General features: G+C 44.1%; 1 protein-coding gene across 1 annotated transcript; it reads right to left on the bottom strand.

The window, feature by feature from the left end:
* Window positions 1–4,224: 4,224 nt before the first annotated feature.
* On the bottom strand, window positions 4,225–24,108 carry RSPH3 (radial spoke head 3). The gene is made up of 9 exons (XM_056566649.1): window positions 23,935–24,108; window positions 21,008–21,095; window positions 16,325–16,466; window positions 12,347–12,492; window positions 11,050–11,253; window positions 10,109–10,271; window positions 7,195–7,281; window positions 5,378–5,467; window positions 4,225–4,338 (listed from the first exon to the last, which is right to left on the bottom strand). The coding sequence occupies exons 1-8, from the start codon at window positions 24,045–24,047 to the stop codon at window positions 5,391–5,393; spliced, it is 1,020 nt and encodes a 339-aa protein (XP_056422624.1). The 5' UTR covers window positions 24,048–24,108; the 3' UTR covers window positions 4,225–4,338; window positions 5,378–5,390.
* Window positions 24,109–27,698: the final 3,590 nt, after the last annotated feature.

Below are 27,698 nucleotides of genomic sequence, written 5' to 3'. Positions count from 1 at the left end.
ATGGGAAAACTATGACATGCAATCATTAGATTGCATATACTGAACAATGCTATGCCATAGCATAGCATTGATCACTGTTGTCGGCGCTGACTCGAGAATCGAGGCACTGAACGGACAGTGAGGAGGCAGGTAAGGGCCCTCCCACCATCCTCTCAGCTGATCGGGACACCGCGGTTTCACCGCGTTGATCACAACCAGCCTGACTGAGCAGCCGGGATTTTTATTTTTTTTTCAATTTTAGATACTGCTATCAACTTTGATCGTGATGTATAAAAGGTTAATGCTGGGCATCACAGCGATCAGTGATGTTCGGCATTAGTCACATGTCTTGGCGGACCATCGCGCTATGACGCGTGCTCTGCTCCTGAGTGCGCGTCATAGAAGGGGAGCAGGACAAGGGTGTATATATATGCCCTTCGTCCCTATGAGGTTAAGTACACCTTACACCCCCTTTTGCCTTCATGCTTTATGGCATAATTTCTACAAGGAGCTTGAAACATGTCAATATGGTCATGATGGCATCACACAATTACTGCAGATTTTTCAGCTGCACATCCATCATACCAATCTCCCATTCCACCACATCCTAAAGGCACCCTATTGGATGGAGATCTATGGACCATGGAGGTCATTGGAGTTAGTGTGACATTATCCTGCTGGAAGTAGCCATCAGAACATATGTACATTGTGGCTATAAAGGGATGAACATAGTCAGCAACAATACTCAGGTAAGCTGTCATGTGGAAATTATGCTTATATGGTACTAAGGGGCTCAAATTGTGCGAATTGGTCTTAACCTTGAATACAAGCGAGATGAATCCATGCTTTCACGTTTCACAGTTTGAATTGAATATATTTTGCATATAGAAAAAAGAAAACCATTGGATGTGGGGGGAACACAGTTCAAAACAATATGCTTTTAGATCACATATCAGTAGTAACTCAGCTTGGGGGGGTCTGAATGTCACATCAACCCCCTTCTATGTACACTTATGTCACAGATATTACAGGTATAGACTGTATTTATATTTCACTTGTTTAGTGCCTCATGAATCCAGTTAAAAATGATCCAGTAAAATCTCAACCTCTACATAAATCGTTCAATTGCTGCAAAATCCTTATTTTAATATTTATAAAATAGTCAACATGTTTCAGGGGTCTAATCAGACCAGGCAATGTTCTTACAGTATTCCAATGTCCAATTTTGGTGAGCCTGTGTGAATTGTAGCCTCAGTCTGCTGCTGTAGCCCATGTGCTTCAAGGTTTGAGGTGTTGTACATTCAGAGATGGTATTCTGCACATCTTTGTTATGAGAAGTGGTTGTTTGAGTCACTGTTGCCTGTCTTCTTGAACCAGTCTGCCCATTCTCCTCTGACATTAACAATACATTTTTATCCACACAACTTCCACTTACTGGACCTCTTTTTCTGACCATTCTCTGTAAACCCTAGGGGTGCATGAACATCCCAGTAGATCAGAAGTTTCTAAAATACTCAGACCAACCCATCTGGTAGAAGCAATGCCTGTTTAAAGCTACCCCCTCCTGCTGCTTAGTTTAAACTCCAGTTGATGTGACCATTTCTATGTGCTTGAATGCCGCCATGTGATTGGAGCTGATTAGCTCATTAAGTTAACAAGCAATTGAACAGGTGTACCTAATAAAGTGGTCAGTGAGTGACTAGGACATTGATAACATTTGATGGGCTTAGATACAGTGGATTAGCAGTAATATTTCTGCCCTCTGCATGTGCAATCAGTCATTTCTGTCTCCTTTGGCTCCTCACCTGCTAATTTTGCCCTTGTTAGCCGCACTTACCGTATATACTCGAGTATAAGCCGAGTTTTTCAGCACGATTTTTCGTGCTGAAAACACCCCCCTCGGCTTATACTCGAGTGAACTCCCCCACCCGCAGTGGTCTTCAACCTGCGGACCTCCAGAGGTTTCAAAACTACAACTCCCAGCAAGCCCGGGCAGCCATCAGCTGTCCGGGCTTGCTGGGAGTTGTAGTTTTGAAACCTCCGGAGGTCCGCAGGTTGAAGACCACTGCGGCCTTCAACATCATCCAGCCCCCTCTCACCCCCTTTAGTTCTGAGTACTCACCTCCGCTCGGCGCTGGTCCGGTCCTGCAGGACTGTCCGGTGAGGAGGTGGTCCGGTGGGATAGTGTTCCGGGCTGCTATCTTCACCGGGGAGGCCTCTTCTAAGCGCTTCGGGCCCGGCCTCAGAATAGTCACGTTGCCGTGACAACGACGCAGAGGTGCGTTCATTGCCAACGTAATTCTGCGTCATTGTCAAGGCAACGCCTCTATTCCGGGCCGGAAGCGCGGAGAAGAGGCGCCCCCGGTGAAGATAGCAGCCCGGACCACCTCCTCACCGGACCACCTCCTCACCGGACAGTCCTGCAGGACCGGACCAGCGCCGAGCGGAGGTGAGTACTCAGAACTAAAGGGGGTGAGAGGGGGCTGGATGATGTTGAAGGCCGCAGTGGTCTTCAACCTGCGGACCTCCGGAGGTTTCAAAACTACAACTCCCAGCAAGCCCGGACAGCCGATGGCTGCCCGGGCTTGCTGGGAGTTGTAGTTTTGAAACCTCTGGAGGTCCGCAGGTTGAAGACCACTGAGGGCGAATGATGAGAAGAGGATGATGAAGGGGGGGGGTGTGGGGATGATGAAGGGGGGTGGGGATGATGAAGGGGGGGGGGGTGTGGGATGATTACAAGGGGATGATGAAGGGGGGATGTGTGGGATGATAAGGGGATGATGAAGGGGGGATGTGTGGGATGATAAGGGGATGATGAAGGGGGGATGTGTGGGATGATAAGGGGATGATGAAGGGGGGATGTGCGGGATGATAAGGGGATGATGAAGGGGGATGTGTGGGATGATGACAAGGGGATGATGAAGGGGGGATGTGTGGGATGATAAGGGGATGATGAAGGGGGGGGGATGTGTGGGATGATGACAAGGGGATGATGATGAGGATGTTAATGACGGGTCTGGATGATGACAGGGGGGGATGAGGTATTTCCCACCCTAGGCTTATACTCGAGTCAATAACTTTTCCTGGGATTTTGGGTTGAAATTAGGGGTCTCGGCTTATACTCGGGTCGGCTTATACTCGAGTATATACGGTAGTAATATTCCTGACTTTAACCCCTTCACTTCATTATATGGGCCCCTTTCGCCCCTTCTAGAGATAAGCAAACTTACAGTAAATTTGATTCGTCACAAACTTCTCGGCTCGGCAGCTGATGACTTTTCCTGCGTAAATGAGTTCAGCCTTCAGGTGCTCCGGTGGGCTGGAAAAGGTGGATACATTCCTAGGAAAAAGTCTCCTAGGACTGTATCCACCTTTTCCAGCCCACCGGAGCACTGGAAAGCTGAACTAATTTACGCAGGAAAAGTCATCAACTGCCGAGCCAAGAAGTTCGTGACGAATCGAATTTACTGTAAGTTCGCTCATCTCTAGCCCCTTCATTTATTAATATTTACCCCTTTTTAGATTTTTAGGCTAAACACATTTTCTGTGGTGGATAGAGGTCAGTGTGGACACTTCCACTGGTCATTGGCTACTCAGCCCATGTGCAACAAACTGCAGTACATTGTGTTCTCTGGCACCTTTCTATCACAATCAGTAATTTTTTTTTTTTTTAGCAATGAGTTTTGGACTCACTTGGACACCAATTGTTTTTCCTTGGACATTAGGCATTGGGGAGATTTATCAACCTGTGCAGAGAAAAATTTGACATGATCACTTGATCAGACCACTTAAATTTTTGAAGAAAAAAAAATCTGAAAAATAAAAGAAGCAACCTGATTGGTTGCTATGGGCAACTGACCAACTTTCCCTCTGCACACGTTTTGATGAATCTCTCCCATAATATATGCATACCAGGAACACCCTCTGAGACCTGCTGTTTTGGACCCAGTCATCTAGCTATCAAATTTTGGCAATTCTTAAAGTTGTATCCTTACACTTTTTTTTTCTTGATCCCAACACATTAGCATCAAGAATTTACTGTTTACTTGCTGTCTAATATATCTCACCCCTTGGTAGTTGTCACTGGCACGAGAAAAGCAATTCTTCACTTCACCTGTCAGTGGTTTTAATGTTATAGCTGATCACTATGTATATGATAGAACAACTACATCCAAGTTAATGTTTAAGAGGAACTGTTTTCAACCTAACGTTACAAAAATGTGTTAGAAAACATTTAAATAACAGTTGATGTTGTAAAATATAATTTATTAGATTTGTCGCCGGATAAATTCGTTATTCTTCATACTTCTAATCTGCACAGGTTTGCTTGATGTTGCCTGCATGTATCTGAGGTGCCCACTGCAAAGAAAGAAACTGCTGTTTAACATGAATTCAAGAATTATAATTTTTTTTTAATCATATGTACACCTAAAACTTCTAAGAGTCCAGAATAAAATTCTTCAACGATAATTATAACACATAATATCTTACTCATTTTTGCTCTAAATTTGTCAAAGTAACTTTTTTTGTGACTTTTTAAGTAGACAATTTTTTCCTGACTGTGTTGGGATTTCAAAATCAAGTTGTTTCTCTGTTGTGAATCCAGCACTCCGGCCCTATGACATCTTATCCCCTATGCAAAGGATAGGGGATAAGATGTCTGATCACGGGGGTCCTGCCACTGGGGACCCTCCACAATCTTGCATGCAGCACCCACCTGCGCCCCGCCCCCGCAATACAAGTCTATGGGAGGTGGGTGCTGCATGCAAGATTGCGGGGGTCCCCAGCGGCAGAACCCACGCAATCAGACATCTTATCCCCTATCCTTTGGATAGGGGATAAGACTTCTTAGGGCCGGAGTACCCCTTTAACCTTTCTAATATACTTCTTAAGAAAAAGTTATTTGCTTTTTATAGAAATCATGGCTTTGTCCAAGCTGAAGCACAGGCATAGACAAAGTCCAGTAAGCGAAGGTGGGCTAGCAGACAATTAAAAAAGGTAAGAGCATAAGTGTCTGATTGCGGGGGGGTCAGAACGCTGGGACCCCCTGCATTCTCCTGTACGCCGACATGCCCCCATCATGTATCTCGAAGGGAGAAGCGGAGATGCAGCGTTCGAGTCTTACACTGCAGTACTCCCTTAACAGGGGTTGTTTAGGGTTAGAAAAATATGGCTGCTTTCTTTCTTTCAAAAGACCTCTTCACAAACGTTGACAGGCTGTGTGTCATATGGCAGCTCAACCTCATCCCAAAATGGTGCTAGGTTGCCATACCACACATAACCTACAGAAAGTTGTAGCACTGATTATATAAGAGAGCAACCAAGATTTTCTAACCCTGTATAAGCCCTTTAAAGTTGTGCACGATATATGTATACATTAGTCTCAACAACTGCACACCTTTATACATCTCCTATATGACGGATGACTCGGTTAGCTCCAACTTGCTGTAATCATCAATCCGCTTTTCCACTACTTCCCGGATTAATACTAGAAGTAATAAAAAGAATTAATAAAAGCAAAACCAATACAAATGCAGTTTATATGCACTACTAAGCATTCATAGTGGCTGCATTAATGTTTAAAGATCTGCTTAAATAAGGTCCTTCTTGATAGCTTACCTTAAAAGGGGAACTCTGCCCCTAGACATCTTATCCCCATGAAAGCATAGGGGATAAGATGTCTGATCACGGGGGGCCCACGGCTGGGGACCCCCGCAATCTCCCTGCTGCACCCTAGTCATCTGCAGCACAGAGCCAAAGTTTGCTCTGTGGCTGATGACTCACGATACAGGGGCCAGCGATTCGTGACATCACGGACCTGCTCCCTCATGACATCATGGCCCACCCCCTTAATGCAAGTCTATGGGAGGGGGTGTGACGGTGGATAGGGGATAAGAGGTCTAGGGAAGGAGTACCCCTTTAAAGGGAATCTGTCTTCTGATGATAATGAGACCTATCTATTCCCGATCTGTGGTCCCGTTCGCCTGTTAGCTTCCTCGTTTGGACAGCTGGCTTGGCGTGTGGAAAAAGCTTCAAGAGCATGCCAACATCACAGCAGCTTCTTCACTCTGCCCAGCTGTGAGCAACAAGTCTGCCTCCTGAACAGTGAAGAAAACGGGTGAACTGGACCACGAATTAGGGATAGGTAAGTATCATTATCGTCAGTGTCACCGGTCATTGGCACTACAAGCCTGTACAAACAGGTTAGTGCGGGTGACACTGATAACCTAGGCTCTTAATTTAAGGGAATATGTCATTTGATGACAATATAACAGGGTATTGCAAACCAATATGTCGCACTGTTAGATCTGTACTGTTCTGGATATCATATATTCAGTGCTATTACATGAAAGTCCTGAAGATTTTTCACCAATCTGAAATGATTTTCCATAATAGGCACAACTGCAGTAAACCATTCCAAATCATGTTGAGATTTTTGGAAAATTGCAGCAATAACAGTAGTATGCAGCAAAAATCACATTGTGTAACACAGCCTCAGGAGCTATATATATCTACTACATGTCCTGATCCCATAAAGGTAACAGAAGCATAGACAGAGCTGGATGAGAGCTAGCAGGAGAAGTGTGATAGGTCAGCACTGACCCCTCCTTTGATGTATTAAACACTGTAAATTTTTGTGGGTCAGACTGGTGATCACACGACCCAGTTACAGTAATGTGCACTGAATGCAGCTGTGCTAAAATAAAACATATCACGCTGTAGGACTAGTGATAGGGAGTGTGCATGATATGGGCAAAAATAAACCAAAACCTGGAGTGCTTCTTTAAATGTTCTGTTATAGTCTTATAAAATAAAAGGGAACTTATATTTTAATAATGGTTGCACGAGGGGCGTTTCCAAGACCTCTATGCACGGTGACATACATTTTTAGTTTAGAGAAAGCACTTCTCCCTGTGCTGAGGCTCCTATGCTGCAAAATGAAGCTTCACTCTGCAATATAAGACCTCTCCTCCATTGTGAAATCTCTCTTGCGAGAGGTTTCAGTTCATGCCTCCTGTGACCGGCTGTGCATGTGGGAGAAATGCTATGCTGCAGAGTGGAGCTTCATTCTGCAACCTAGGAGCCTCAATAGGGAGGAAGTACTTCCTTTGGAGATTGAAGACTGAAATCACTGCACGGGGGGAGGCTCGGGAACACCCCTCATGCACCAAGCTCCTACATATTTTCATGTATTCACTGCAAGAAATAACTTACTGTCAAGCACTGTCCTGCCCAGTTCATTTCTCTCCAGCGCTTTCTTCACACTAGCCATTAGCCATGGCATGAATCCAGTCTCAACATCTGTTTAACACATAAAACACACAATGAAAAAATTTAACGTGAAGAAACAAATACTAACGACACATTATATTTCAATCAAATCAAACAAAGTTGAATGTGTACTGTATGTTTACAAAGGCAGTACCAAATCTGAATTTGTGGACATGCTTTTCCTTTACTGAAATATGGCCGCTTGCAGTTAAAATACCAAGGCCTGAATCTGCACTACTGAGAGATTGTGATGATATCTGGTTTGAATTATATTGTGCGATCTTGTGCCGATTCAGATAACTAAATACATCTGTAAGTACACATCAGGCTAGGTTCACATCATGTTCTTTAAAATCTATATACAGCCTGTACATCAGAAAGACACCCGAGAAACGCTAAATGTATCCTTATCCTTGTGTTGCAAAACTGTCTGGCCAGTGTCTGAAACGTAGTAGACTATGCTATCCCATCCTGTGGAGCCCAGTTATAACCTACTGCTGACAGATGCCACTGTATGGTATGCGTCGCTGGCCTCTGTTATACACATTGATATATGTAGTATTTATGGACAATTATTACTGAAGTTTCCCCAGGTGACCCTGTAGTCATAGGCCATGACAGCTGTGACAACATCCTTTTATGTAGCACCGAAGCTTTTGCCGGGTTTGGGAATAAAAGGAAACTGTAGGCCATCTGTTTTTCATCCACTTTGCTGGTAGCTGTGACGGCAGCAAGGAAATCCAAGTGCTAACAGGCCAGCTGCTGCTGTAGGCAGGGAGAAGAACGCTCTCCTGTGGGTGCAGACACAGAACATAACCATAATATCCTCATAGGATTGTTCCAGCTTCTCTGAGGTGGAGCGGCTACTGTGACCCACCATAGCGAAACCTACCAGGTTCTCATGACATGTCCTCTTGTGACATCTCTCAGTAGAAAAGCACTAAGCTTTAGGCCTCTGATCAGATCTCATCATAAACTATATTAAAATGTGGTTTTAACCCCTTAAGGACTCATTTTTTCCTCCTCGCCTTCAAAAAAATCATAGCTCTTTTATATTTTAATCCACAGACTAGGATGAGGGCTTGTTTTTTGCACGACCAGTTGTCCGTTGTAATGCCATCACTCACTTTACCATAAAATGTATGGCGCAACCAAAAAAATACTATTTGTGAGGTGAAATTAAAAAGAAAACCGCAATTTTGCTAATTTTGGAAGGTTTTGTTTTTACGTCGTACAATTTACGGTAAAAATGACATGTGTTTTTTATTCTTTGGGTCAATACGGTTAAAATGATACCCATGATTACATACTTTTCTATTACTGTTGCGCTTACAAAAAAAAAAAAAAAAAAAAATCGCAAACTTTTTAAACAAATTAGTATGTTTAAAATCCCCCATTTTGAAGACCTATAACTTTTTCATTTTTCCGTATAAGCAGCGGTATGAGGGATCATTTTTTGCACCATGATCTGTACTTTTTATTGATACCATATTTGCTTATATAAAACTTTGAATCCATTTTTTATTAATTTTTTTTGGAATAAAAAGTTATAAAAAAGCAGCTGTTTTGGACTTTTTTTTTTTTTTTACATTCATGCCGTTCACCGTACGGTATTATTAACATTTTATTTTAATAGTTCAGATATTTATGCACGCGACAATACCAAATATGTACAGTGGTCCCTCAACATACGATGCTAATCCGTTCCAAATGAACCATAGTTTGTTGAAACCATCGTATGTTGAGGGATCCGTGCAATGTAAAGTATAGGAAGTTGTACTCACCTGTCCCCGCCGCTCCGGACCCGTCACCGCTGCCCTGGTCCACTGCTGGTCCCTGCTGCGGCTGGTCCATCGCTGTCGCCCGCATCCCCATGGTGTCCCTGCCGCTCCGGAACGTCTCTGCTGCCCGGGTACGTCGCTCTCACGTGATGACACGATGGAGAGCGCCGGCGATGGACAGGATCCCGAAGAGGATGCTCCGGAGCCCCAAGGACAGGTAGGAGACCATCACCGGAGCACACGGGGCACCGTAAACGGCTATCCGGTGGCAGCTGAAGCAGTCAGCGCTGCCGGATAGCCGTTTATGCGATGGCCCCGACATACAAAAGCATCGTATGTTGATGCTGCCTTCAACATGCGATGGCCTCTGAGAGGCCATCGCATGTTGAAATGATCGTATGTCGGGGCCATCGTAGGTCAGGGGGTCACTGTATATAAAATATTTTTTTAACACTTTTTGGGGGGTGAAATAGGGAATATGGGACAATTTACGTTTTTATTGGGGGAGGGGGTAGTCAAATTTTGTTTACTTTTTAACTTTTTTTTTTTTTTTTTTTTTTTTTTTTTTTACACTTGAATAGTCCCCATAGGGGACTATTTATAGCAATCATTCGATTGCTAATCCTGTTCAGTGCTATGTATAGGACATAGCACTGATCATGGTTATCGGTCATCTTCTGCTCTGGTCTGTGGGAAGGCAGTGGAACAAGGTGAGGGGACCTCTGTCTGCCGTGCTGGATGATCGGATCGCCGCAGCAGCGCTGCGGGCGATCCGATCATCCATTTTAAAGACTGCGATGCCGTGATCTGTATTGATCACGGCATCTGAGGGGTTAATGGCAGACATCCGCGGGATCGACGCGCTTGATACGGGCATTGCTCCGATGCTCGCGGTTATGCTTAGGACGTAAATGTACGTCCTGGTGCGTTAAGTACCACCTCACCAGGACGTACATTTACGTCCTGCGCCGTTAACAGGGTTTAACATTTTAGGATTGTCTTTACGGAAATCCTGATCAATGTATTATCAATTTTTCTTGAACAATGAACATATGCACTGTTTGTGATTTACACACCTCTTTCTACAGGATCATAGAAGTATCCATTGTCCCTCAAGCTGCTAAATACAGAAGGAATGAGATCAGCCAAGTACTGCTGGGCAAAGGCTCTAGCTGCCACTTTCTCTGCAGTCTCCTTTTCTTTCAGAAGCATTTCTCTTTGTTGTTGTTTTCGCCGTTCCTGCAAAGAAAACAAATAAGATCTGTAGATTTCAAATAGATAGTGACTGAATTATAAATTAAAGGGAAGGTGTCAGTGTTAAATTTGTTGACAATCTATATTTGTCATCATTTGTGCTATGAAGATATTCATGCTTGTTAACAAAATGAAAAAAAAAAAACGTTCCACAATTATGCTGAAAATCCAGTCCTTCCTGGATGACTGGATAACTCAACAATCCTTCTGGAGCAGACAGACAGATTGGGCATTTGGCCAAGGCCAGAAAGGGGTCAGGTGCCATCAGCTCAGTTAGAACAGCCAGAACTCCCGGATGGTGGCATGTGACTTCCAGGGCAAGCAGCATTTCTCTCCCCTAGCTGCTTGCCCAGAAATTAGAGAGTAGGACCAGACCATCAAAAGGATGACATGGAGCTGCGTAGGAGAAAAGTTATTGGTGAATACTGTGTTTTTTTATTTTTTTATTTTTTTTTAGGTCACCACATAATGTGGGGGATCAAAGTCCTATAGTGACACATCTGTCAGTACTACAAATCTCAGTATTCCCTGTTAATCATTACTAAAAGTCTCATGATTCCCTGTCAGTCAGTGCTACAAGTCCTAATTCTTATATAAGGTTAGTGTGGGAGAAAATTCTTCTATAAAGGAAATAAGGGAATGAAATCCTATAGGAATGGTATGAATGCAATATAAATTTTATCAGCTTGTACACTGTGTGGCCTATTTACTAGCAATATTTCAAATGACAGATGCACTTTAAGTGATTCTGTTAGTATTGTACCTTTTCCTCTCTATGGCGTCTCTCTTGTTCTTCAAGTCGTTGTGCCTCAGCAAGCTCAGCATTACGCAATTCCTCAAAAGCACGCTGCTGTGCCCTTAAGTTAGCCAATTCCTCTTCTTCCATTACTTCCAGTAGAGCCTGCTCAATTGTCTTTCCAATCAACACCTCCAGTATTGGCTTTACCTCCAGATCAAAGTCAAACAGCTGAAAGAATAGTGTAAGCAAAAAAATAAAATAAAAACATATTTTTCCAGAATAATCCAAAACATGAGCAGCAATATTGTCATTTCACCTATTTAGACTCTGTTCTCTTGTTTTTGTCAGAGGTATTCATTAGAAGTATTTAACGTATGCCTCCGACATAGGCCCCAGGGCCTATGTTCATTTTTTTTTTAATCAACTGTATAGAAAATCGTATTCTACTACATTATTCAATGCAATTAGACACAAAACAGGTGGGGTATATGTTTTTAACAGTAGTAAAAGGTAGACATACATCACTGGATTTCCATACAGTGGGATACTGTACATCTGAGGCTTCCAGGCACCTACATAATAATTCAGTCTACATTTGGATGTGGCTGCAAAAGTCAATGACCACCTCTTGTCCCAACAGTGTCCCAGAAGTGGGATTCTCACCCATCGGACATCCTGTGTACATGCCAGCAGCAAACACTTGGCAGCCTGATCATTAGAAACTGTACTTACCACCAGATTCTGAAATTGAAACCTCGCACTCTAGGTTTGCTATTTGGCACCTAAGTCCACACGCTTTAAACATCAGCACCAGATAATTCAACACAATACTGAACTGTCTGAAAAGATTGCAGAGAACATGCAGTGCAAGATCTCAGTCAAAGGTAACATAGCATGAGATTTTACCATACATAAGGTGTGGTAAGGATATATAGCTAGAAAGCCACTCCCGCAGGCCCCGTAAATAGTCCCTTGGGTGGGATCTCTACTTACCTGGTCCCTTCTTCTCCGGCTGTAATCAAGCCCCCTCAGCATCACCGTTCTGCTCCATCACCCGGATAGGGCGCAATTACAGCCGGAGAAGTAAGTATAGTTCCCCACCAAGGAGACTACTTACGGGGCTGGCAGGTGAGACTAACTTCATATCCTCACTAGCCAATGTCCCCCAGGGATGGCGAATAAGAATATTTTATACTATATAATGCACTGCCACGCAATATATATTTATTTTTATTTTTTTTTAAACTTCATGCTAGGTTTTCTTTAAGCATATGTAGCTTGCCTAGAACTTACAGACTACTAAACTATTACAGATATTTACTTCTCCTTCCAGGATCTGTGTTGCAACATCAGCTCCAGTCTTTGCTGGGATAAAGAGGGGTGTAGGCGGCCGATCCAAGAAAGCATCAGTCTGGCATTCCATGTCTTTCTCCTCAACACGGTCACTGAGTTCTTCTAAGTAAAGCTCTGCAACAAAGACCACACCGAACAGGGATAACACCACATCTGTCTAATATTCTGATAACTAGCTAGGTTTTGGTTAACAACTAGGCAGTTAAAATGGATGAGTAACCACACTACACTGATGGAAGAAGGTTGTACTGATGTTTTAGGACCATTATGATCTGTGGGATATTGTCTAAGAATGATTATGAAGGCGTCAAGTTACAGTTATAGGGCAAAAAAACTCTTTACTTGAAAATAGGTCAGAGAAGCATGGCCACACTGGTTAAAAAAAAAAAAAAAAAAAAAAAAACTATTGATGCAGAGAAAATAGTATAAAGAAAAAAAAAACAACTGATGATACAGTGTACAGAGGCTCCCAAAACTGTATGATTAGTGAATGGCAAAATCCCAGGTCTAAAAATATTGAATGAGAGGATAGGTGGAAATTTGTGTTAATGGAGTACTCCGGTGCTCCAGCGTTCTGAACATTTGACGTCACACCACGCCCCCTCCCAGAGACATGAATGGAGAGAGTGTAGTGTGACCGTGACGTCATGACCACTGCAGCATGGAACCCAGCGTTTGTTTAGAACGCCAGGTGCTGGGGGAAATCGCAGGGGGCCCAGCAGCAGGAACCCCGCAATCAGACATCTTATCCCCTATCCTTTGGATAGGGGATAAGATGTCTAGCAGAGGAGTACTCCTTTAAAGGGGGATTTCAAAGTGAAGCCTAACCGATGTTTAAGTTACATTTTCACTGTTTTTAAAGATATGTATTGGCAGTCAGTGCCAATACTGTATACATGCAATGGCTAAAAACATGCAAAGGTAGCTACAATTACATCCAGTCTAGACAATTCTCTGTGACATAAGTAAAAACACGTGAAGTGTACTAGTTTGGGGTCCAAGCTGTCGAACACCTAGTTTTCACTTGACACCTACCTTAAGTGGTTAAAAGTTATCATTATAAAATCTATCAACATAAAACCAGGGATCCATCCTGCCTGGTGTTACCAATTAAGAAGGAAGATTTAAAAGGCATTGAACAGTTTTAACATCTAAAAATGAAATGGTAATAAATTAAAAGGGAATCTGCCAGTGTCACCCGCACTTATTTGTTTGTATAGGCTTGTAGAGCAGACAAGGCTGATGAAAATCATACTTGCTGCTCCTCGCTCCCGATCTTCAGTAATCCCAGGTCTTTAGTATATGCAAATGTGGAGCTTGGCGCACAGGGGTGCATTCACAAGCCCCCGATGCACAGTGACATTCGGCTTGTATCTTCATGGTAACGTCTCCTCCATTGTGCTTAGCCTCCTATGCTACAGAATGAAGCTCCAATCTACAGAGGCTCAGTACATGGGAGGAGGTGTTACCATGAAGATACCAGCCAGACAGGGACTTGGGAAGGCCTCTGTGCACCATGCCTTTGCATATACCATAGACCGGGAATTACTGAAGACCGGAGGAATTTAATCAGTGTTACCCTCACTACATGCCTGTACCAACAGGATACTGCAGGTGATAGTGATGACAGATTCCATTAACCCCTTAAGGACCCAGGGTTTTTCCGTTTTTTTGCATTTTCGTTTTTTCCTCCTTACCTTTAAAAAATCATAAGTTTCAATTTTGCACCTAAAAATCCATATGATGGCTTATTTTTTGTGCCACCAATTCTACTTTGTAATTTTACCCAAAAATCTACGGTGAAACGGAAAAAAAAAAAATCATTGTGAGACATAATTGAAGAAAAAAACGCAATTTTGTAACTTTTGGGGGCTTCTGTTTCTACACAGTAAATTTTTCGATAAAAATTACACCTTATCTTTATTCTGTAGGTCCATACAATTAAAATGATGCCCTATTTATACAGGTATGATTTTGTCGTACTTCTGGAAAAAAAAAAAAAAAAAAATCATAACTACATGCAGGAAAATGTATACGTTTAAAATTGTCATCTTCTGACCCCTATAACTTTTTTTATTTTTCAGCGTATGGGGCGGTATGAGGGCTCATTTTTTGCACTGTGATCTGAAGTTTATAGCGGTACCATTTTTTGCATTGATCGTATTTTATTCATTTTTTTCATGATATAAAAAGTGACCAAAAATACACTATTTTGGACTTTGGAATTTTTTTTGCGCGTACGCCATTGACCGTGCGGTTTAACTAACAATATATTTTTATAATTCGGACATTTCTGCACGCGGCGATACTACATATGTTTATTTACACAGTTTTTTTGTTTGTTTTTTAAATGGGAAAAGGGGGGTGATTCAAACTTTTATTAGGGAAGGGGTTAAATGATCTTTATTCACTTTTTTTTTCACTTTTTTTTTTTTGCAGTGTTATAGCTCCCATAGGGACCTATAACACTGCACACACGGATCTTTTACATTGATCACTGGTTTCTCATAGGAAACCACTGATCAATGATTCTGCCGCTTGACTGCTCATGCCTGGATCTCAGGCACTGAGCAGTCATTCAGCGATCGGACACCAGGAGGCAAGGTAAGGGACCCTCCTGCTGTGTCACAGCTGTTCGGGATGCCGCGATTTCGCCACAGACATCCCAAACAGCCCCCTGAGCTAACCGGCAATGATTTACTTTCACTTTAGACGCGGCGTTCAACTTTTAATGTCGCCTCTAAAGGGCATTAGCCACGGGTCCCGGCCATTGTTAGAGGCGTGGCCCCGCGTTCTAGAACGGGAGCAGACTCATGAGGTACTGGTACGTCATGGGTCCTGTAGGGGTAAAGGACTAATGGATGATCGGATCGCCCACAGCATGACCACAGGGATTCGATCAGCCAAGGTGGCGGACAGAGGTCTCCTTACCTGCCCCTGCTACTCTCCTGGGTCTTCTAGCAGACCAGAGAAAAGGATAGATAATACTGTTCAGTGCCATCACTGAACAGTATTAGCAATCTAATTATTGCTATAATTAATATTAGCAATCTAGTTATTGCTATAAATAGTCCCTAATAAAAAAGAGGAAATAAGCCTTTCACCAATAAAAATTTGAATTGTTTCTTTTTCCAATTTTACCCTAAAAGAGTAAAAAAAAACAAAACAAACAAAATAAACAAACATATTGGCATGTGCGTAAATGTCTGAACTATCAAAATATAAATGTTAATGGTCCCATATAGTGAAATAGTGGACGGCGTAAACTTAAAAAAATAAATAAAAAAATAAAAATAAAAAAGGGCCAAAATCACTGTCACATCACATTTAAAAATTTTTTTTGTAAAAAGTCATTAAAATGTTAAATATATGCAAAAGTGGTACCAATAAAAACTACAGATCATGATGCAAGAAATGAGCCCTGTAACAGCCACTTTACAGAAAATTTTTTATTTAAAAGAGGGTCAAAATAGGACCATTTTAAGCATACTTATTTTGTAAAAAAAAAAATGATTACTTTTTTTTTTTTTAAAGCAGCACAATAATAGAAACGATAGTAACCATGGGTATCATTTTAATTGTACAGACATATAGAATAAAGTAAACATGTTATTTTTACCATAAAGTGTGCAGTGTGAAAACAAAACCTTCTAAAATTTACAAAATTGCATTTTTCTTTTCAATTTCCCCACACATAATATTTTTTAATTTTTGCCGTACATTTTACGAACAAGCAAGCATATGGGTCTGTGAATGGAAAAAAGAGTTACGGCTACCCCTTTGGATAGAGAATAAGATGTCTAGGAGCAGAGTACTCCTTTAATGATATCTTCTGATATGCCACAAGGAGACACAAATACAGGTCACAGATCAGTTACAAGCAAAAATAGCTACTTGTGCTTCATACAATAGTGTATAACATTGCAATCGATAATGTTCTTCATACCTGTCTGCACATCAATGTGTTTTCTGCCTTCCACAGGTTCTGGTGACCTAGATCTCAGCAGCTCTTTTGCCCGTTTCTTTGCAATTGCTCTTCTGCGGGCTTCCTGATTCCTCTGAATCTCTACTGGATCTGGCTGAGCAGACTAAATGGAAAACTGTAGTTATTATGATGTTATTCATAACAAAATTTATCCGAGCTACATGAAAGTCCAAAACCATGAAGCAATTAGTCTCTTTTCTAAAGAAACAATTTGTTCTTTCGTTATTTCTATGAAGGAGATGTACAATAAGAGATTTTTTGTGCTTACCATAAAATCTCTCTCTCGTAGCCTTCATTGGGGGACACCTTACAAATGGGTATATGCACTTGCCACTAGGAGGCGCTGACACAGCTCCTCCCTGGAAGGATATACCCGCCCACCTGCAGTGAGGAAATCAGTTTTGTCACAAAGCAGTAGGAGAAGCCAACAAAGAAATGTCCGAAGAACCCTAGAAAGGAATCCCGGATAAACAACCCAAGAACCGGAAAAAGAAATCCGGAAAAAAGATGAAGAAATGGGTGGGTGCGGTGTCTCCCAACGAAGGGTACGAGAGAGAGATTTTACGGTAAGCACACAAAAAAAAAAAAAAAAAAAAAAAAAAAAAAGAATCTCCTTTTCTCAGTCGCTCTTCATTGGGGCACACCTTACAGATGGGATGTACCAAAGCAGTCCCCTAGGGCGGGAAAAAACAAGCACCAGAGAAAAGGAGTCAGTTCCCAGACCGAACTCCCGAGTCCACAAGGTCTGTGGACGAGCCCCCAGGCCAGAGACAAACAAGGCCCAGAAAGCGAGCTCCCGGAAGATCCCCCGTCCATGGAGATGGACTAGGACGCCAAAGGAAGGGGCCATCCTCTGAAGAGACCCAAAATACCCGGGTCATATAGAGAGACAAGAACCACAGGAAAAAAGAAAGATGGAATTCTGCTGTGAGGATGTCCTGTGCAAGAGAGCAAAGACCTGAACAGCTGCAGACCCAAAAACCCCTATCCCAGGGGCCCGACATGAGCACCCAGAAGGCGACAATAGCCGTACTGGTGTAATGCCGATAACCTGAACGCCCTCCACTCGGGAGGACATGGACCCCAAACAAAGAAGGAGCGGCAAACACCTTGAAAAAGGGGGCATCCCGGATACCGGAGAGACCAACAAGTAAACTGGAGACGAAGAGTTACCAGGAAGACTAACCCCTGAAGAGTAAGGAAAATAGATGTCCGCGAAAACTCTCCGCACAACAAATTGCCATGAAGAAGTGCAGAACAGAAAGACCGCCCCAACTAATGGGATCGCGGAGGAGTCTTGGCCGGATCACTACACATGCCCAAGAAAACGGAAGAGCCACCCCAGACAGAAGAAAAAAAAAAATTAAATAAAATAAAAAAAACACACACACCTGGAAGCATAGGAAGGGGTTGAACTGACCATCGCCCTAGCAGGCCCCATGTCAGAACAGAAGTGCTCAACCGCTGCAGAACTGCAGAAGCAAAATCACCGGAAGCCCCAAGGCTCACCCCTCCCAACAAAAGGAAAGGTCGGCTCTACACCTACAGAACGATCCTAGCATATGTAGGAACACAGACAGCAGTGGGGTGCTAAGACTGCGGACACGAAAGAAATCGCAGACATCCACGGAACCAGCAGGAAGGAAGGACTGCCTCTAGCAGACCAACAATGCAACCTAAGAAAGGAGAACAGAGTGATGCTGCTGTTGCTGAGAAAGTACATGGGTCCTGCAGAAAAAAAGCCCGCACCCCATCTCCTAATGGTGTCAGACACCAAAGCTGCAGACGCAGACTCAGGAGAGGAAGAATGAACGTGGAGCAGGAAAAATGCAAAGACAGTGTGACTTACAGGTAGAAAAGGTCTCAAGAACTAGGGATCAACCGATATTGATTTTTTAGAGCAGATACAGATAACTTATACCAATATTCCGTGCATTTTAATCCGCTGCCCGATTGCCTCCCCCTGCCCAGAGACCGCCGCCGCCACCCGCTTCTCTCCCCCTGCCTGTCCTGGGGTCCTGTGTCCCACCACCGCCGCTGCCCTGCGGCTGCTTTTGCGGGGCCAGAGACCACCGCCGCCACCCGCTTCTCTCCCCCTGCCGGTCCTGAGTCCAACCACTGCCGCTTGCCTCCCCCTGCCTTTCCTCTGGCCAGAGACTGCCGCCGCTGCCCCATTGCCTCCCCCATCCCCAGTTTTATAATTACCTATTCCTGGGGTCCGCGCTACTTCTGGCTCCGACGGCATCCTGAGCTGTCACTGTGCGCCGGGCCACTGACGGTGACGTCGCGTTGAGGATGTCACTAGTCATTGTGCAGCCCACAGCAACAGCGCAGGACGTCGCAGGAGCCAGAAGTAGCGCGGACCCCGGGAACAGGTAATTATAAAACCGGGGATGGGGGAGGCAATGGGTCAGCGGCGACAGAACACTGTCTAGTCGGCAAGTATAGGACTTCTGTGCTCCTAGGTTCATTCCATTCAACCTCCCACAGAAAGCGGGGTACTAGAGTGCCGCCCATCCAATGGGCGACCTGGTGGCATAGAAAAACCCAACAGACGAAGGATTGTCTGACTGGTATCAATCCCGAATACCTGTAGGGATGCCACTTCAGATCCCTAACCAGCATTGAGGTACGGGAAACCTGGATATGTCCATGGCAGCCCAGAGGTCAGAGGCCGATGGCGGAGGAAACAGTGTAGACAACACTCTGACTGAACAAGAAAACCTCCAGGCGCCTGGCGAAGAGGGAACAATCAGACAGGCAATAAATGTGCCCCTCTGTCATTAGGCCAAGAAAGCCCGCCCCCTGGGAAATGGAGGGAGGCAGAGGAGCGCCCCAGACATCCCGTACAGAGTCCGTGGGGCACACTGGGTCAGTTCTACATATACCGCACACAGCAGTGGGGTACTGGGACTCCAGTCACAAATACATCAGCTGTGTGACGGGCCACAAAAGAAAAAAAATGCAGACCACTGTCTGGCTTACTAGGATGGAGCCATAGTCGACAGCGTGTCATCCTGTCAGGCACCTTGCACAGCGGTAAGGTACCTGAACTCCAGCCGTGAGATGTGTGACGGGCAGTCTAGAAAACTATGTGTGCCGCTGTCTGGTTAACTGGTATGGAGCCATAGTGAAACAGCGAGCCATTCCGTCGGGCACCTCACACAGTAGTGAGGTACCAGAAATGACAGGCGGCGTAGACAACCATGCAGGAAACTGTCTGGCTTACTGGTATGGTCCATAGTAGACAACAGGACACTCCGTCGGGACGCAGTCACAAGTAGTGAGGTACCGGAACTCCAGCCGCCGTTTAATGTATGGCAGGCGGTGTAGGCAACCAAGCAGACCACTGTCCGACTAACTGGTATGGGTCCATAGTAGACAACGATTCATCCCATCGGCACCTCGTACAGTAGTGAGGTACCGGAACTCCAACAGCAGATACACCAGCCGTTTGATGTATGACAGGAGGTATAGCCAACCATGCAGACCACTGTCTGGCTTACTGGTATAGGTCCATAGCAGACAATGGGACACTCCTTTGGGCACCTCGCACCAGCAGTGGGGTATCGAGTGTGAGCCGCGGATGCTGCCGCGTCCGCCATGAAAAGAGTAATAGGCGAGACTACTGTCTGGCATAATAATATCAGTTCCAATTCATGCCACACAGGGATATTCCCCCTGAGGACCGTGCACTGTATGAGGGAATCCGTATTACTAGCTGCGGATGTGATAGCCTGTGGAGAAGGGAATCCCATAGCATGACATACCAAGAACACCCCTAGGATGGATGGCTAGCAGACCGACAGATGAGGAATCCTAAAAGAAAACCTGAGCGTCTGCCAGGAACGCAAAAGAACTCGCCCATTGTATGGCCTCAGTGGTAGAAGGGAACCTATCCCTGGTAACAATCCAATCCAAAACAATGTTTTTTTTATTTATTTTTTTATGAAGTGAGCAACAATAGAAGTCAAACTGTAATACGAGTGTTGGCCACAAGAGGGAGCCAAAACACCAACAAATGATCTGAGTGAGCCAAAAAGAAAAAAAAGTACAGTTTTTAATAATTATATTATATATTAAATATAGAATAGAAAGGGGACATTGGACACAGGGCACCGCGCAACGTGCTGCCCATAGGCAGCAGACAAAAGCCCCTGGAGGAGCGACGGCGTGTAGGATAGGACAATAGTGGTCCGGACCGAGAGCTTGTATTTTATGTCCCATGCCGCATATGGGGGAACAGGTCGCGCCATGCTCCTGAACCCCCACCTGAAAAAAGGAAACAAAAAGGGAGTAAAGAGCCTAAGGAACTAAACAGCCCTTACTAGAATAGAATTTAAAAAAGCCCAGGTCTGGGGAGCTCTCAGACCTGTGTCTTGCCTCCTTGCTGACACTAGCTAAAACTGATTTCCTCACTGCAAGTGGGCGTGTATATCCTGCCAGGGACGAGCCGACTTTTTTTTCCCTAATGTCAGCGCCTCCTAGTGGCAAGAGCATACACCCATCTGTAAGGTGTCCCCCAATTAAGAGCAACCGAGAAAATGGAGGTTTACAATGGATACGCATTTGTTCTGCAGGTATCTCTTGTCAAGGCAGAATTTATTTCAATAATACAGTGAGAGTCCACAGTGCCCAACTCACCAAAGGAAATATGTGTTGAGCGTAAGTGTTGCCTCGCACAACCCTTCGGTCATACATAATATTTCCATAACTGTAGGCCTCTTCTGTCCTATAGCAAAAGAAAAAAAAAACATTTAAAATGCATAGTATCAGAATCTGATCACTGGCGTTGAGTTTGGTATCATCCTTAACATTTGCCGTACTTTTACTTCATAATGCTGGGAATGGTGTTGGGTTTAGGAGCGGTGGGTGCCTACTTCAAATTCACAGTGCACAGTGGGTGCCTACTTCAAATTCAGATCAGACAGGGAGCGAGTGTTTAAAGAGGCACTGTCATTGTTAAAAACTTTCCATATATTGCAGGACTCATAATATGACATTTCACAATATACACCTGTTAAAAAAAAAATTACATTTTCACCTGAAATTCAAGCTCAAAATAGCCGCCACTAGGGGTCGCCTGTCTTTTAGCCAGACAGACTAGTCTAGATTTTACAGCATACTGGATACCGGCCGTAAAGCATACCGGTATCCAGTATAGGAGATTTCTATTGTGTATGCAAAACTACAGATAAAGGATGTGTGGACATGCTGGGAGCTGTAGTTTTACAACAGCTGGAGGCAACACTGCTCTAACACAGTTATTTACAAACATTGCAGCTTCAGTTGTTACTAAACTACAACTCCCAGCATGCTGAAATAGTCAAAGCTTTCTCAGACTCCTGAATGACAAAGAAGTTGATCAGACATTCAGGAGTCTGTGAAAGATGAATGACACACATAGTGACAACTATGCTGATTAGCATCCAGCTTTACTAGGAGAAGATAAAACAGATAGAACATCTAGTCATAAAAATGCTGTACTTTTATCTAAAAAATCCTTGCTCTAAGTTTATAAAGATCTATTCTTATATTTATACATTTTATCCTGTTATGAATTCACCATAATGTCTTCTGATTACTGCAGGCAAGCTCCATGTATCTTTCTCTTAGTAACATGACACAGCATAAAACCAGAGAGGAAAGGGTTACAGAGTAGAGAGTACTGATTGGCTGACTGCCCAGGCTTGCTCCTGTGAGGGAGACAGACTGACACGCCCCCTCCAGCCTGCACAATGAAAAAGTAACTCACCAACAGATAAATGCTTATATCTCTGGATATATAGGTCCGAGACACATAAAAATTATATGTTCATGATCAGGATTGGGTCCTGAGTAACATGTCACTTTTTTTTTTTTTTGCACTATGACAGGTACGCTTTAAAATGTAAACTTTTGATATGTCTCCACAACATATAAACATTTATTTATTTTTTAAACAGGGCCCATTTAACCCCTTAAGGACTCAGGGTTTTTCCGTTTTTGCACTTTCGTTTTTTCCTCCTTACCTTTTAAAAATCATAACCCTTTCAATTTTCCACCTAAAAATCCATATTATGGCTTATTTTTTGCGTCGCCAATTCTACTTTGCAGTGACATTAGTCATTTTACCCAAAAATGCACGGCGAAACGGAAAAAAAAATCATTGTGCGACAAAATCGAAAAAAAAACGCCATTTTGTAAATTTTGGGGGCTTTCGTTTCTACGCAGTGCATATTTCGGTAAAAATTACACCTTATCATTATTCTGTAGGTCCATACGGTTAAAATGATACCCTACTTATATAGGTTTGATTTTGTCGCACTTCTGGAAAAAATCATAACTACATGCAGGAAAATTTATACGTTTAAAAATGTCATCTTCTGACCCCTATAACTTTTTTATTTTTCCACGTATGGGGTGGTATGAGGACTCATTTTTTGCGCCGTGATCTGAAGTTTTTATCGGTATGATTTTTGTTTTGATCGGACTTTTTGATCACTTTTTATTCATTTTTTAATGATATAAAAAGTGACCAAAATACGCTTTTTTGGACTTTGGAATTTTTTTGCGCGTACGCCATTGACCGTACGGCTTAATTAATGATATATTTTTATAGTTCGGACATTTACGCACGCGGCGATACCACATATGTTTATTTTTTATTTTTTTTACACTGTTATTTTTTTTATGGGAAAAGGGGGGTGATTCAAACTTTTATTAGGGAAGGGGTTAAATGACCTTTATTAACACTTTTTTTTTACATTTTTTTTGCAGTGTTATAGGTCCCATAGGGACCTATAACACTGCACACACTGATCTCTAATGCTGATCACTGGCGTGCATTAACACGCCTGTGATCAGCATTATCGGGATCTCAGGCACGGAGCAGTCATTCGTCGATCGGACACCGGGGAGGCAGGTAAGAGCCCTCCCGGTGTCCGATCAGCTGTTCGGGACGCCGCGATTTCACCGCGGCGGTCCCGAACAGCCCGACTGAGCAGCCGGGTCACTTTCACTTTCACTTTAGAAGCGGCGGTCCGCTTTGACCGCCGCTTCTAAAGGGTTAATACCGCACATCGCCGCGATCGGCGATGTGTGGTATTAGCCGCGGGTCCCGGCCGTTGATTACCGCCGGGACCGACGCGATATGATGCGGGATCGCGGCGCGATCCCGCTTCATATCGCGGGAGCCGGCGCAGGACGTAAATATACGTCCTGCGTCGTTAAGGGGTTAAAGGAGCCCTGACAACTGGCAGCTAAATAAACCCTTAAAGGGGTACTCGGACTCTAGACATCTTATCCCCTATCCCAAAGGATAGGAAATAAGATGTCTGATCGCAGAGGTCCCCAGAGGCAGGACCCGTGCGATCAGAAATCTTATTCCCCATCCTTTGGATAGGGGATAAGATGTCTAGGGCCGGAGTACCCCTTTAACTGTCCTGAAAAGGTAGTGAAGCCTTCCCTAGGTTACCCACTTCAGCAGTCAGGTCCTTTCTCAATGATTTTCAAATACTAAAAAGACAACACTAAATTCATCTGCTCTCTAGTGGCTTCTGTGCTACCAGACACAAGGATATTCTACTTACATAGGTGGCTCTGTTCCTCTGTACTTTCTGCGGTTCTGAACGACTCTGGGTTGACTTGAGAAAGTGTATGTCCCACTTCCCATTTGTTTCTGGCTGGGTAATACAGACGTCATGGCTGCAGTTTTTCGTCTTTATTTTTTTGGTCTTGAAGAAAATATGAAATCTGGGCTGCTGTAAAGAAATGGAAGCAACACACTTAAGTCTCAAATATAGCATTCATACAGGGGAAATCTAGTCCAAAATTTGTAACCCCTTCTCTTCTGAGTACGGAAATAACCCATGTTAGGACGTAAAATGCTCTGCGGGCGAAATACAATGCTCAGAAGAGGAGGAGCGCCATTGAGCTTTTGGAAAGAGAATTCATTTGGAATGGTAGTCAGGGGCCATGTGCGTTTACAAAGCCCCCTGTGGTGCCAGAACAGTGGACCCCCCCACATGTGACCCCATTTTGGAAACTACACCCCTCACAGAATTTAATAAGGGGTGCAGTGAGTATTTACACCCCACTGGCGTTTAACAGATCTTTGGAACAGTGGACTGTGCAAATGAAAAATAAAATTTTTCATTTTCACGGACCACTGTTCCAAAAATCTGTCAGACACATGTGGAGTGTAAATGCTCACTGTACCCCTTATTACATTACACGAGGGGTGTAGTTTCCAAAATGGGGTCACATGTGGGGGGGGATCCATTGTTCTGGCACTATGGGGGCTTTGTAAACTCATGTGGCTTTCAATTCCAGACACATTTTCTCTTCAAAATCCCAATGGCGCTCCTTCTCTTCTGAGCATTGTAGTTCGCCCGCAGAGCACTTTACATCCACATATGGGGTATGTTCTTACTCAGAAAATTGGGTTACAAATTTTGGGGGGCTTTTTTCCTATTTCCCTTGTGAAAATGAAAAATTTAGGGTAACACCAGCATTTAAGTGAAAACATTTTTTTTTCATTTTCCCATCCAACTTTAATGAAAATTCGTCAAACACCTGTGGGGTTTAAATGCTCACTATACCCCTTGTTACGTTCCGTGGGGGGTGTAGTTTCCAAAATGGGGTCACATGTGGGTATTTATGTTTTTGCGTTTATGTCAGAACCACTGTAAAATCAGCCACGCCCTGTGCAAATCACGAATTTAGGCCTCAAATATACATGGTGCGCTCTCTCTCCTGAGCCTTGTTGTGCACCCGCAGAGCGTTTTACGCCCACATATGGGGTAATTCCATACTCAGGAGAAATTGTGTTACTAATTTTGGGGGTCTTTTTTTCCTTTTACTGCTTGTGAAAATAAAAAGTATGGGGCGGGCAACACCAGAATGTTAGTGTAATATATATTTTTTTATTTTTTTATTTTTTTTTTTTTTTTACACTAACAGGGTGGTGTAACCCCCAACTTTTCCTTTTCATAAGGGGTAAAAGGAGAAAAAGCCCCCCAAAATTTGTAGTGCAATTTCTCCCGATTACGGAAATACCCCATATGTGGCCCTAAACTGTTTCCTTGAAATACGACAGGGCTCTGAAGTGAGAGAGCGCCATGCGCATTTGAGGACTAAATTAGGAATTGCATAGGGATGGACATAGGGGTATTCTACGCCAGTGATTCCCAAACAGGGTGCCTCCAGCTGTTGCTTAACTCCTAGAATGCCTGGACAGTCAGTGGCTGTCCAGAAATGCTGGGAGTTGTTTTGCAACAGCTGGAGGCTTCGTTTTGGAAACCCTGCCGTACAATACATTTTTCATATTCATTGGGGGGGGGGGGGGGACAGTGTAAGGGGGTGTATATGTAGTGTTTTACTCTTTATTATGTGTCAGTGTAGTGTTTTTAGGGTACATTCACACTGACGTGTTCAGTGAGTTTCCCGCCAGGAGTTTGTGCTGCGGCAAAAAATTTGCCGCAGACCAAACTTGAAGCAGGAAACTTACTGTAAGCCTGTCCGTGTGAATGTACCCTGTACGTTCACATGGGGGGACAAACCTCCAGCTGTTTCAAAACCAAAACTCCCAGCATGCACTGACAGTGCATGCTGGGAGTTGTACTTTTGCAACAGCTGGAGGCACACTGGTTGGAAAACCTTTAGTTAGGTTCTGTTACCTAACAGTATTTTCCAACCAGTGTGCCTCCAGCTGTTGCAAAACTACAACTCCCAGCATATACTAATTGCCGAAGAGATGCTGGGAGATGTAGTTATGCAACAGCTGGAGGTTACGCAACTACAACTCCCAGCATGCCGAGACAGCTGTTTGCTGTTTCAGCATGCTGGGATTTGCAGTTTTGCAACATCTGGAGGGCTACAGTTTAGAGACCACTGCCCAGTGATTTCCAAACTGTGACCCTTCAGATGTTGCAAAACTACAAATCCCAGCATGTCCAGACAGCAAAGAGCTGTTTGAGCATGCTAGGAGTTGTAGTTTTGCAAGATCTGGAGGGATACAGTTTAGAGACCACTATATAGTGGTCTCAAACTGCAGCCCTCCAGCTGTTGCAAAACTACATATTCCAGCATGCCCAAACAGCAAACAGCTGTCTGGGCATGCTGGGAGTTGTAGTTTTGCAACATCTGGAGGGCTACAGTCCCAGACTGTTGCCCTCCAGATGTTGCTAGGCAACTTACCGGCTTCCGTAGGATCCAGGGAGCCGTCCTCTTCTGCCGCATGATGCCCGTGCCGATCTCCGTCGCCTGCAGCCTCCGGACGGGTAAGTGGACCTTCGGCGTTCGGTCCCCGTCGTTTTCCCCCGTCCTGCCCCGCCTATTGTGGGTGGGTAGGACAGGGAAAACTAAAGTAAACCCCTCCGCCCCTGATCTGCTATTGGTGGTCGCGTCTAGACCACCAATAGCAGAGATAGGAGGGGTGGCCACCTCACTCCTATCGCTAGAGGGGGATCGTGGGTGTCTTAGACAACTGCGATCCCCCTTCTATTCCGGGTCACCATAGACCCGTAATGACCCGGAATCGGCGCAAATCGCAAGTGTGAATTCACTTGTAATTTGCGCCGATCGCCGACATGCCGGGGGGGGGGGGGGTCTAATGACCCCCCTGGGCATTTGCACGGGGTGCCTGCTGATAGATATCAGCAGTCACCCTGGCCCGGTCCCCAGAAGTCACCCCGGCCTGGCGCGCGGCGGGGACCGAAATTCCCACAGGCGTATGGACACGCCCTTTGTCCCCAACAGGTTAAAGGGGAAAAATAGTTTTCCACCAGAGTAATTGACTGGGTCAGGAGCTGAGCCGTACACATGGCAGGTGCTATCAGCAGCCAGCACTCACTGTCACTGATCAGCATCGGAGATTAGTCTCATTCTGCAAATTTAAAGGGGTATTCTGGGCAAAAATATTTTATCCCCTATCTAAAGGATAGAGGATAAGATGTCTGATCCGGGGGGCCCGCTGCTGGTATCATCTCCCTGCAGCACCCGCATTCTATGCGGGGAATGAGTCTCTAGTTTTGGAAACCTACGTCACGCCCCCTCCCTCCCCTTAACCCACAAGTATTTTTTCTGGTTTCACAATACATTATACAGTAAAATAAACCCTCTTGCGAATCTGACGAAATAAAAACATTATGGATCTTAGAAAGTGAGGAGGAAAAAACTTAAGTGGAAAAATCTAAATTTGCCAGCACATTAAAGGACATCTGCAGCGTTACAAACACTTATCCCCTATGCTCCAAATAGGGGATAAGTGTTTGATCGCGGGGGGTCCGACCACTGGGGCCCCCTGTGATCTCCTGTACGGGGCTGCGGCTCTCCTGTGCAGGGGGCGTGCAAA

The sequence above is a fragment of the Hyla sarda genome, chromosome 3 (assembly GCF_029499605.1).
Source record: "Hyla sarda isolate aHylSar1 chromosome 3, aHylSar1.hap1, whole genome shotgun sequence".
NCBI lineage: Eukaryota > Metazoa > Chordata > Amphibia > Anura > Hylidae > Hyla > Hyla sarda.
This window is presented reverse-complemented; position numbering and strand designations above follow the sequence as displayed.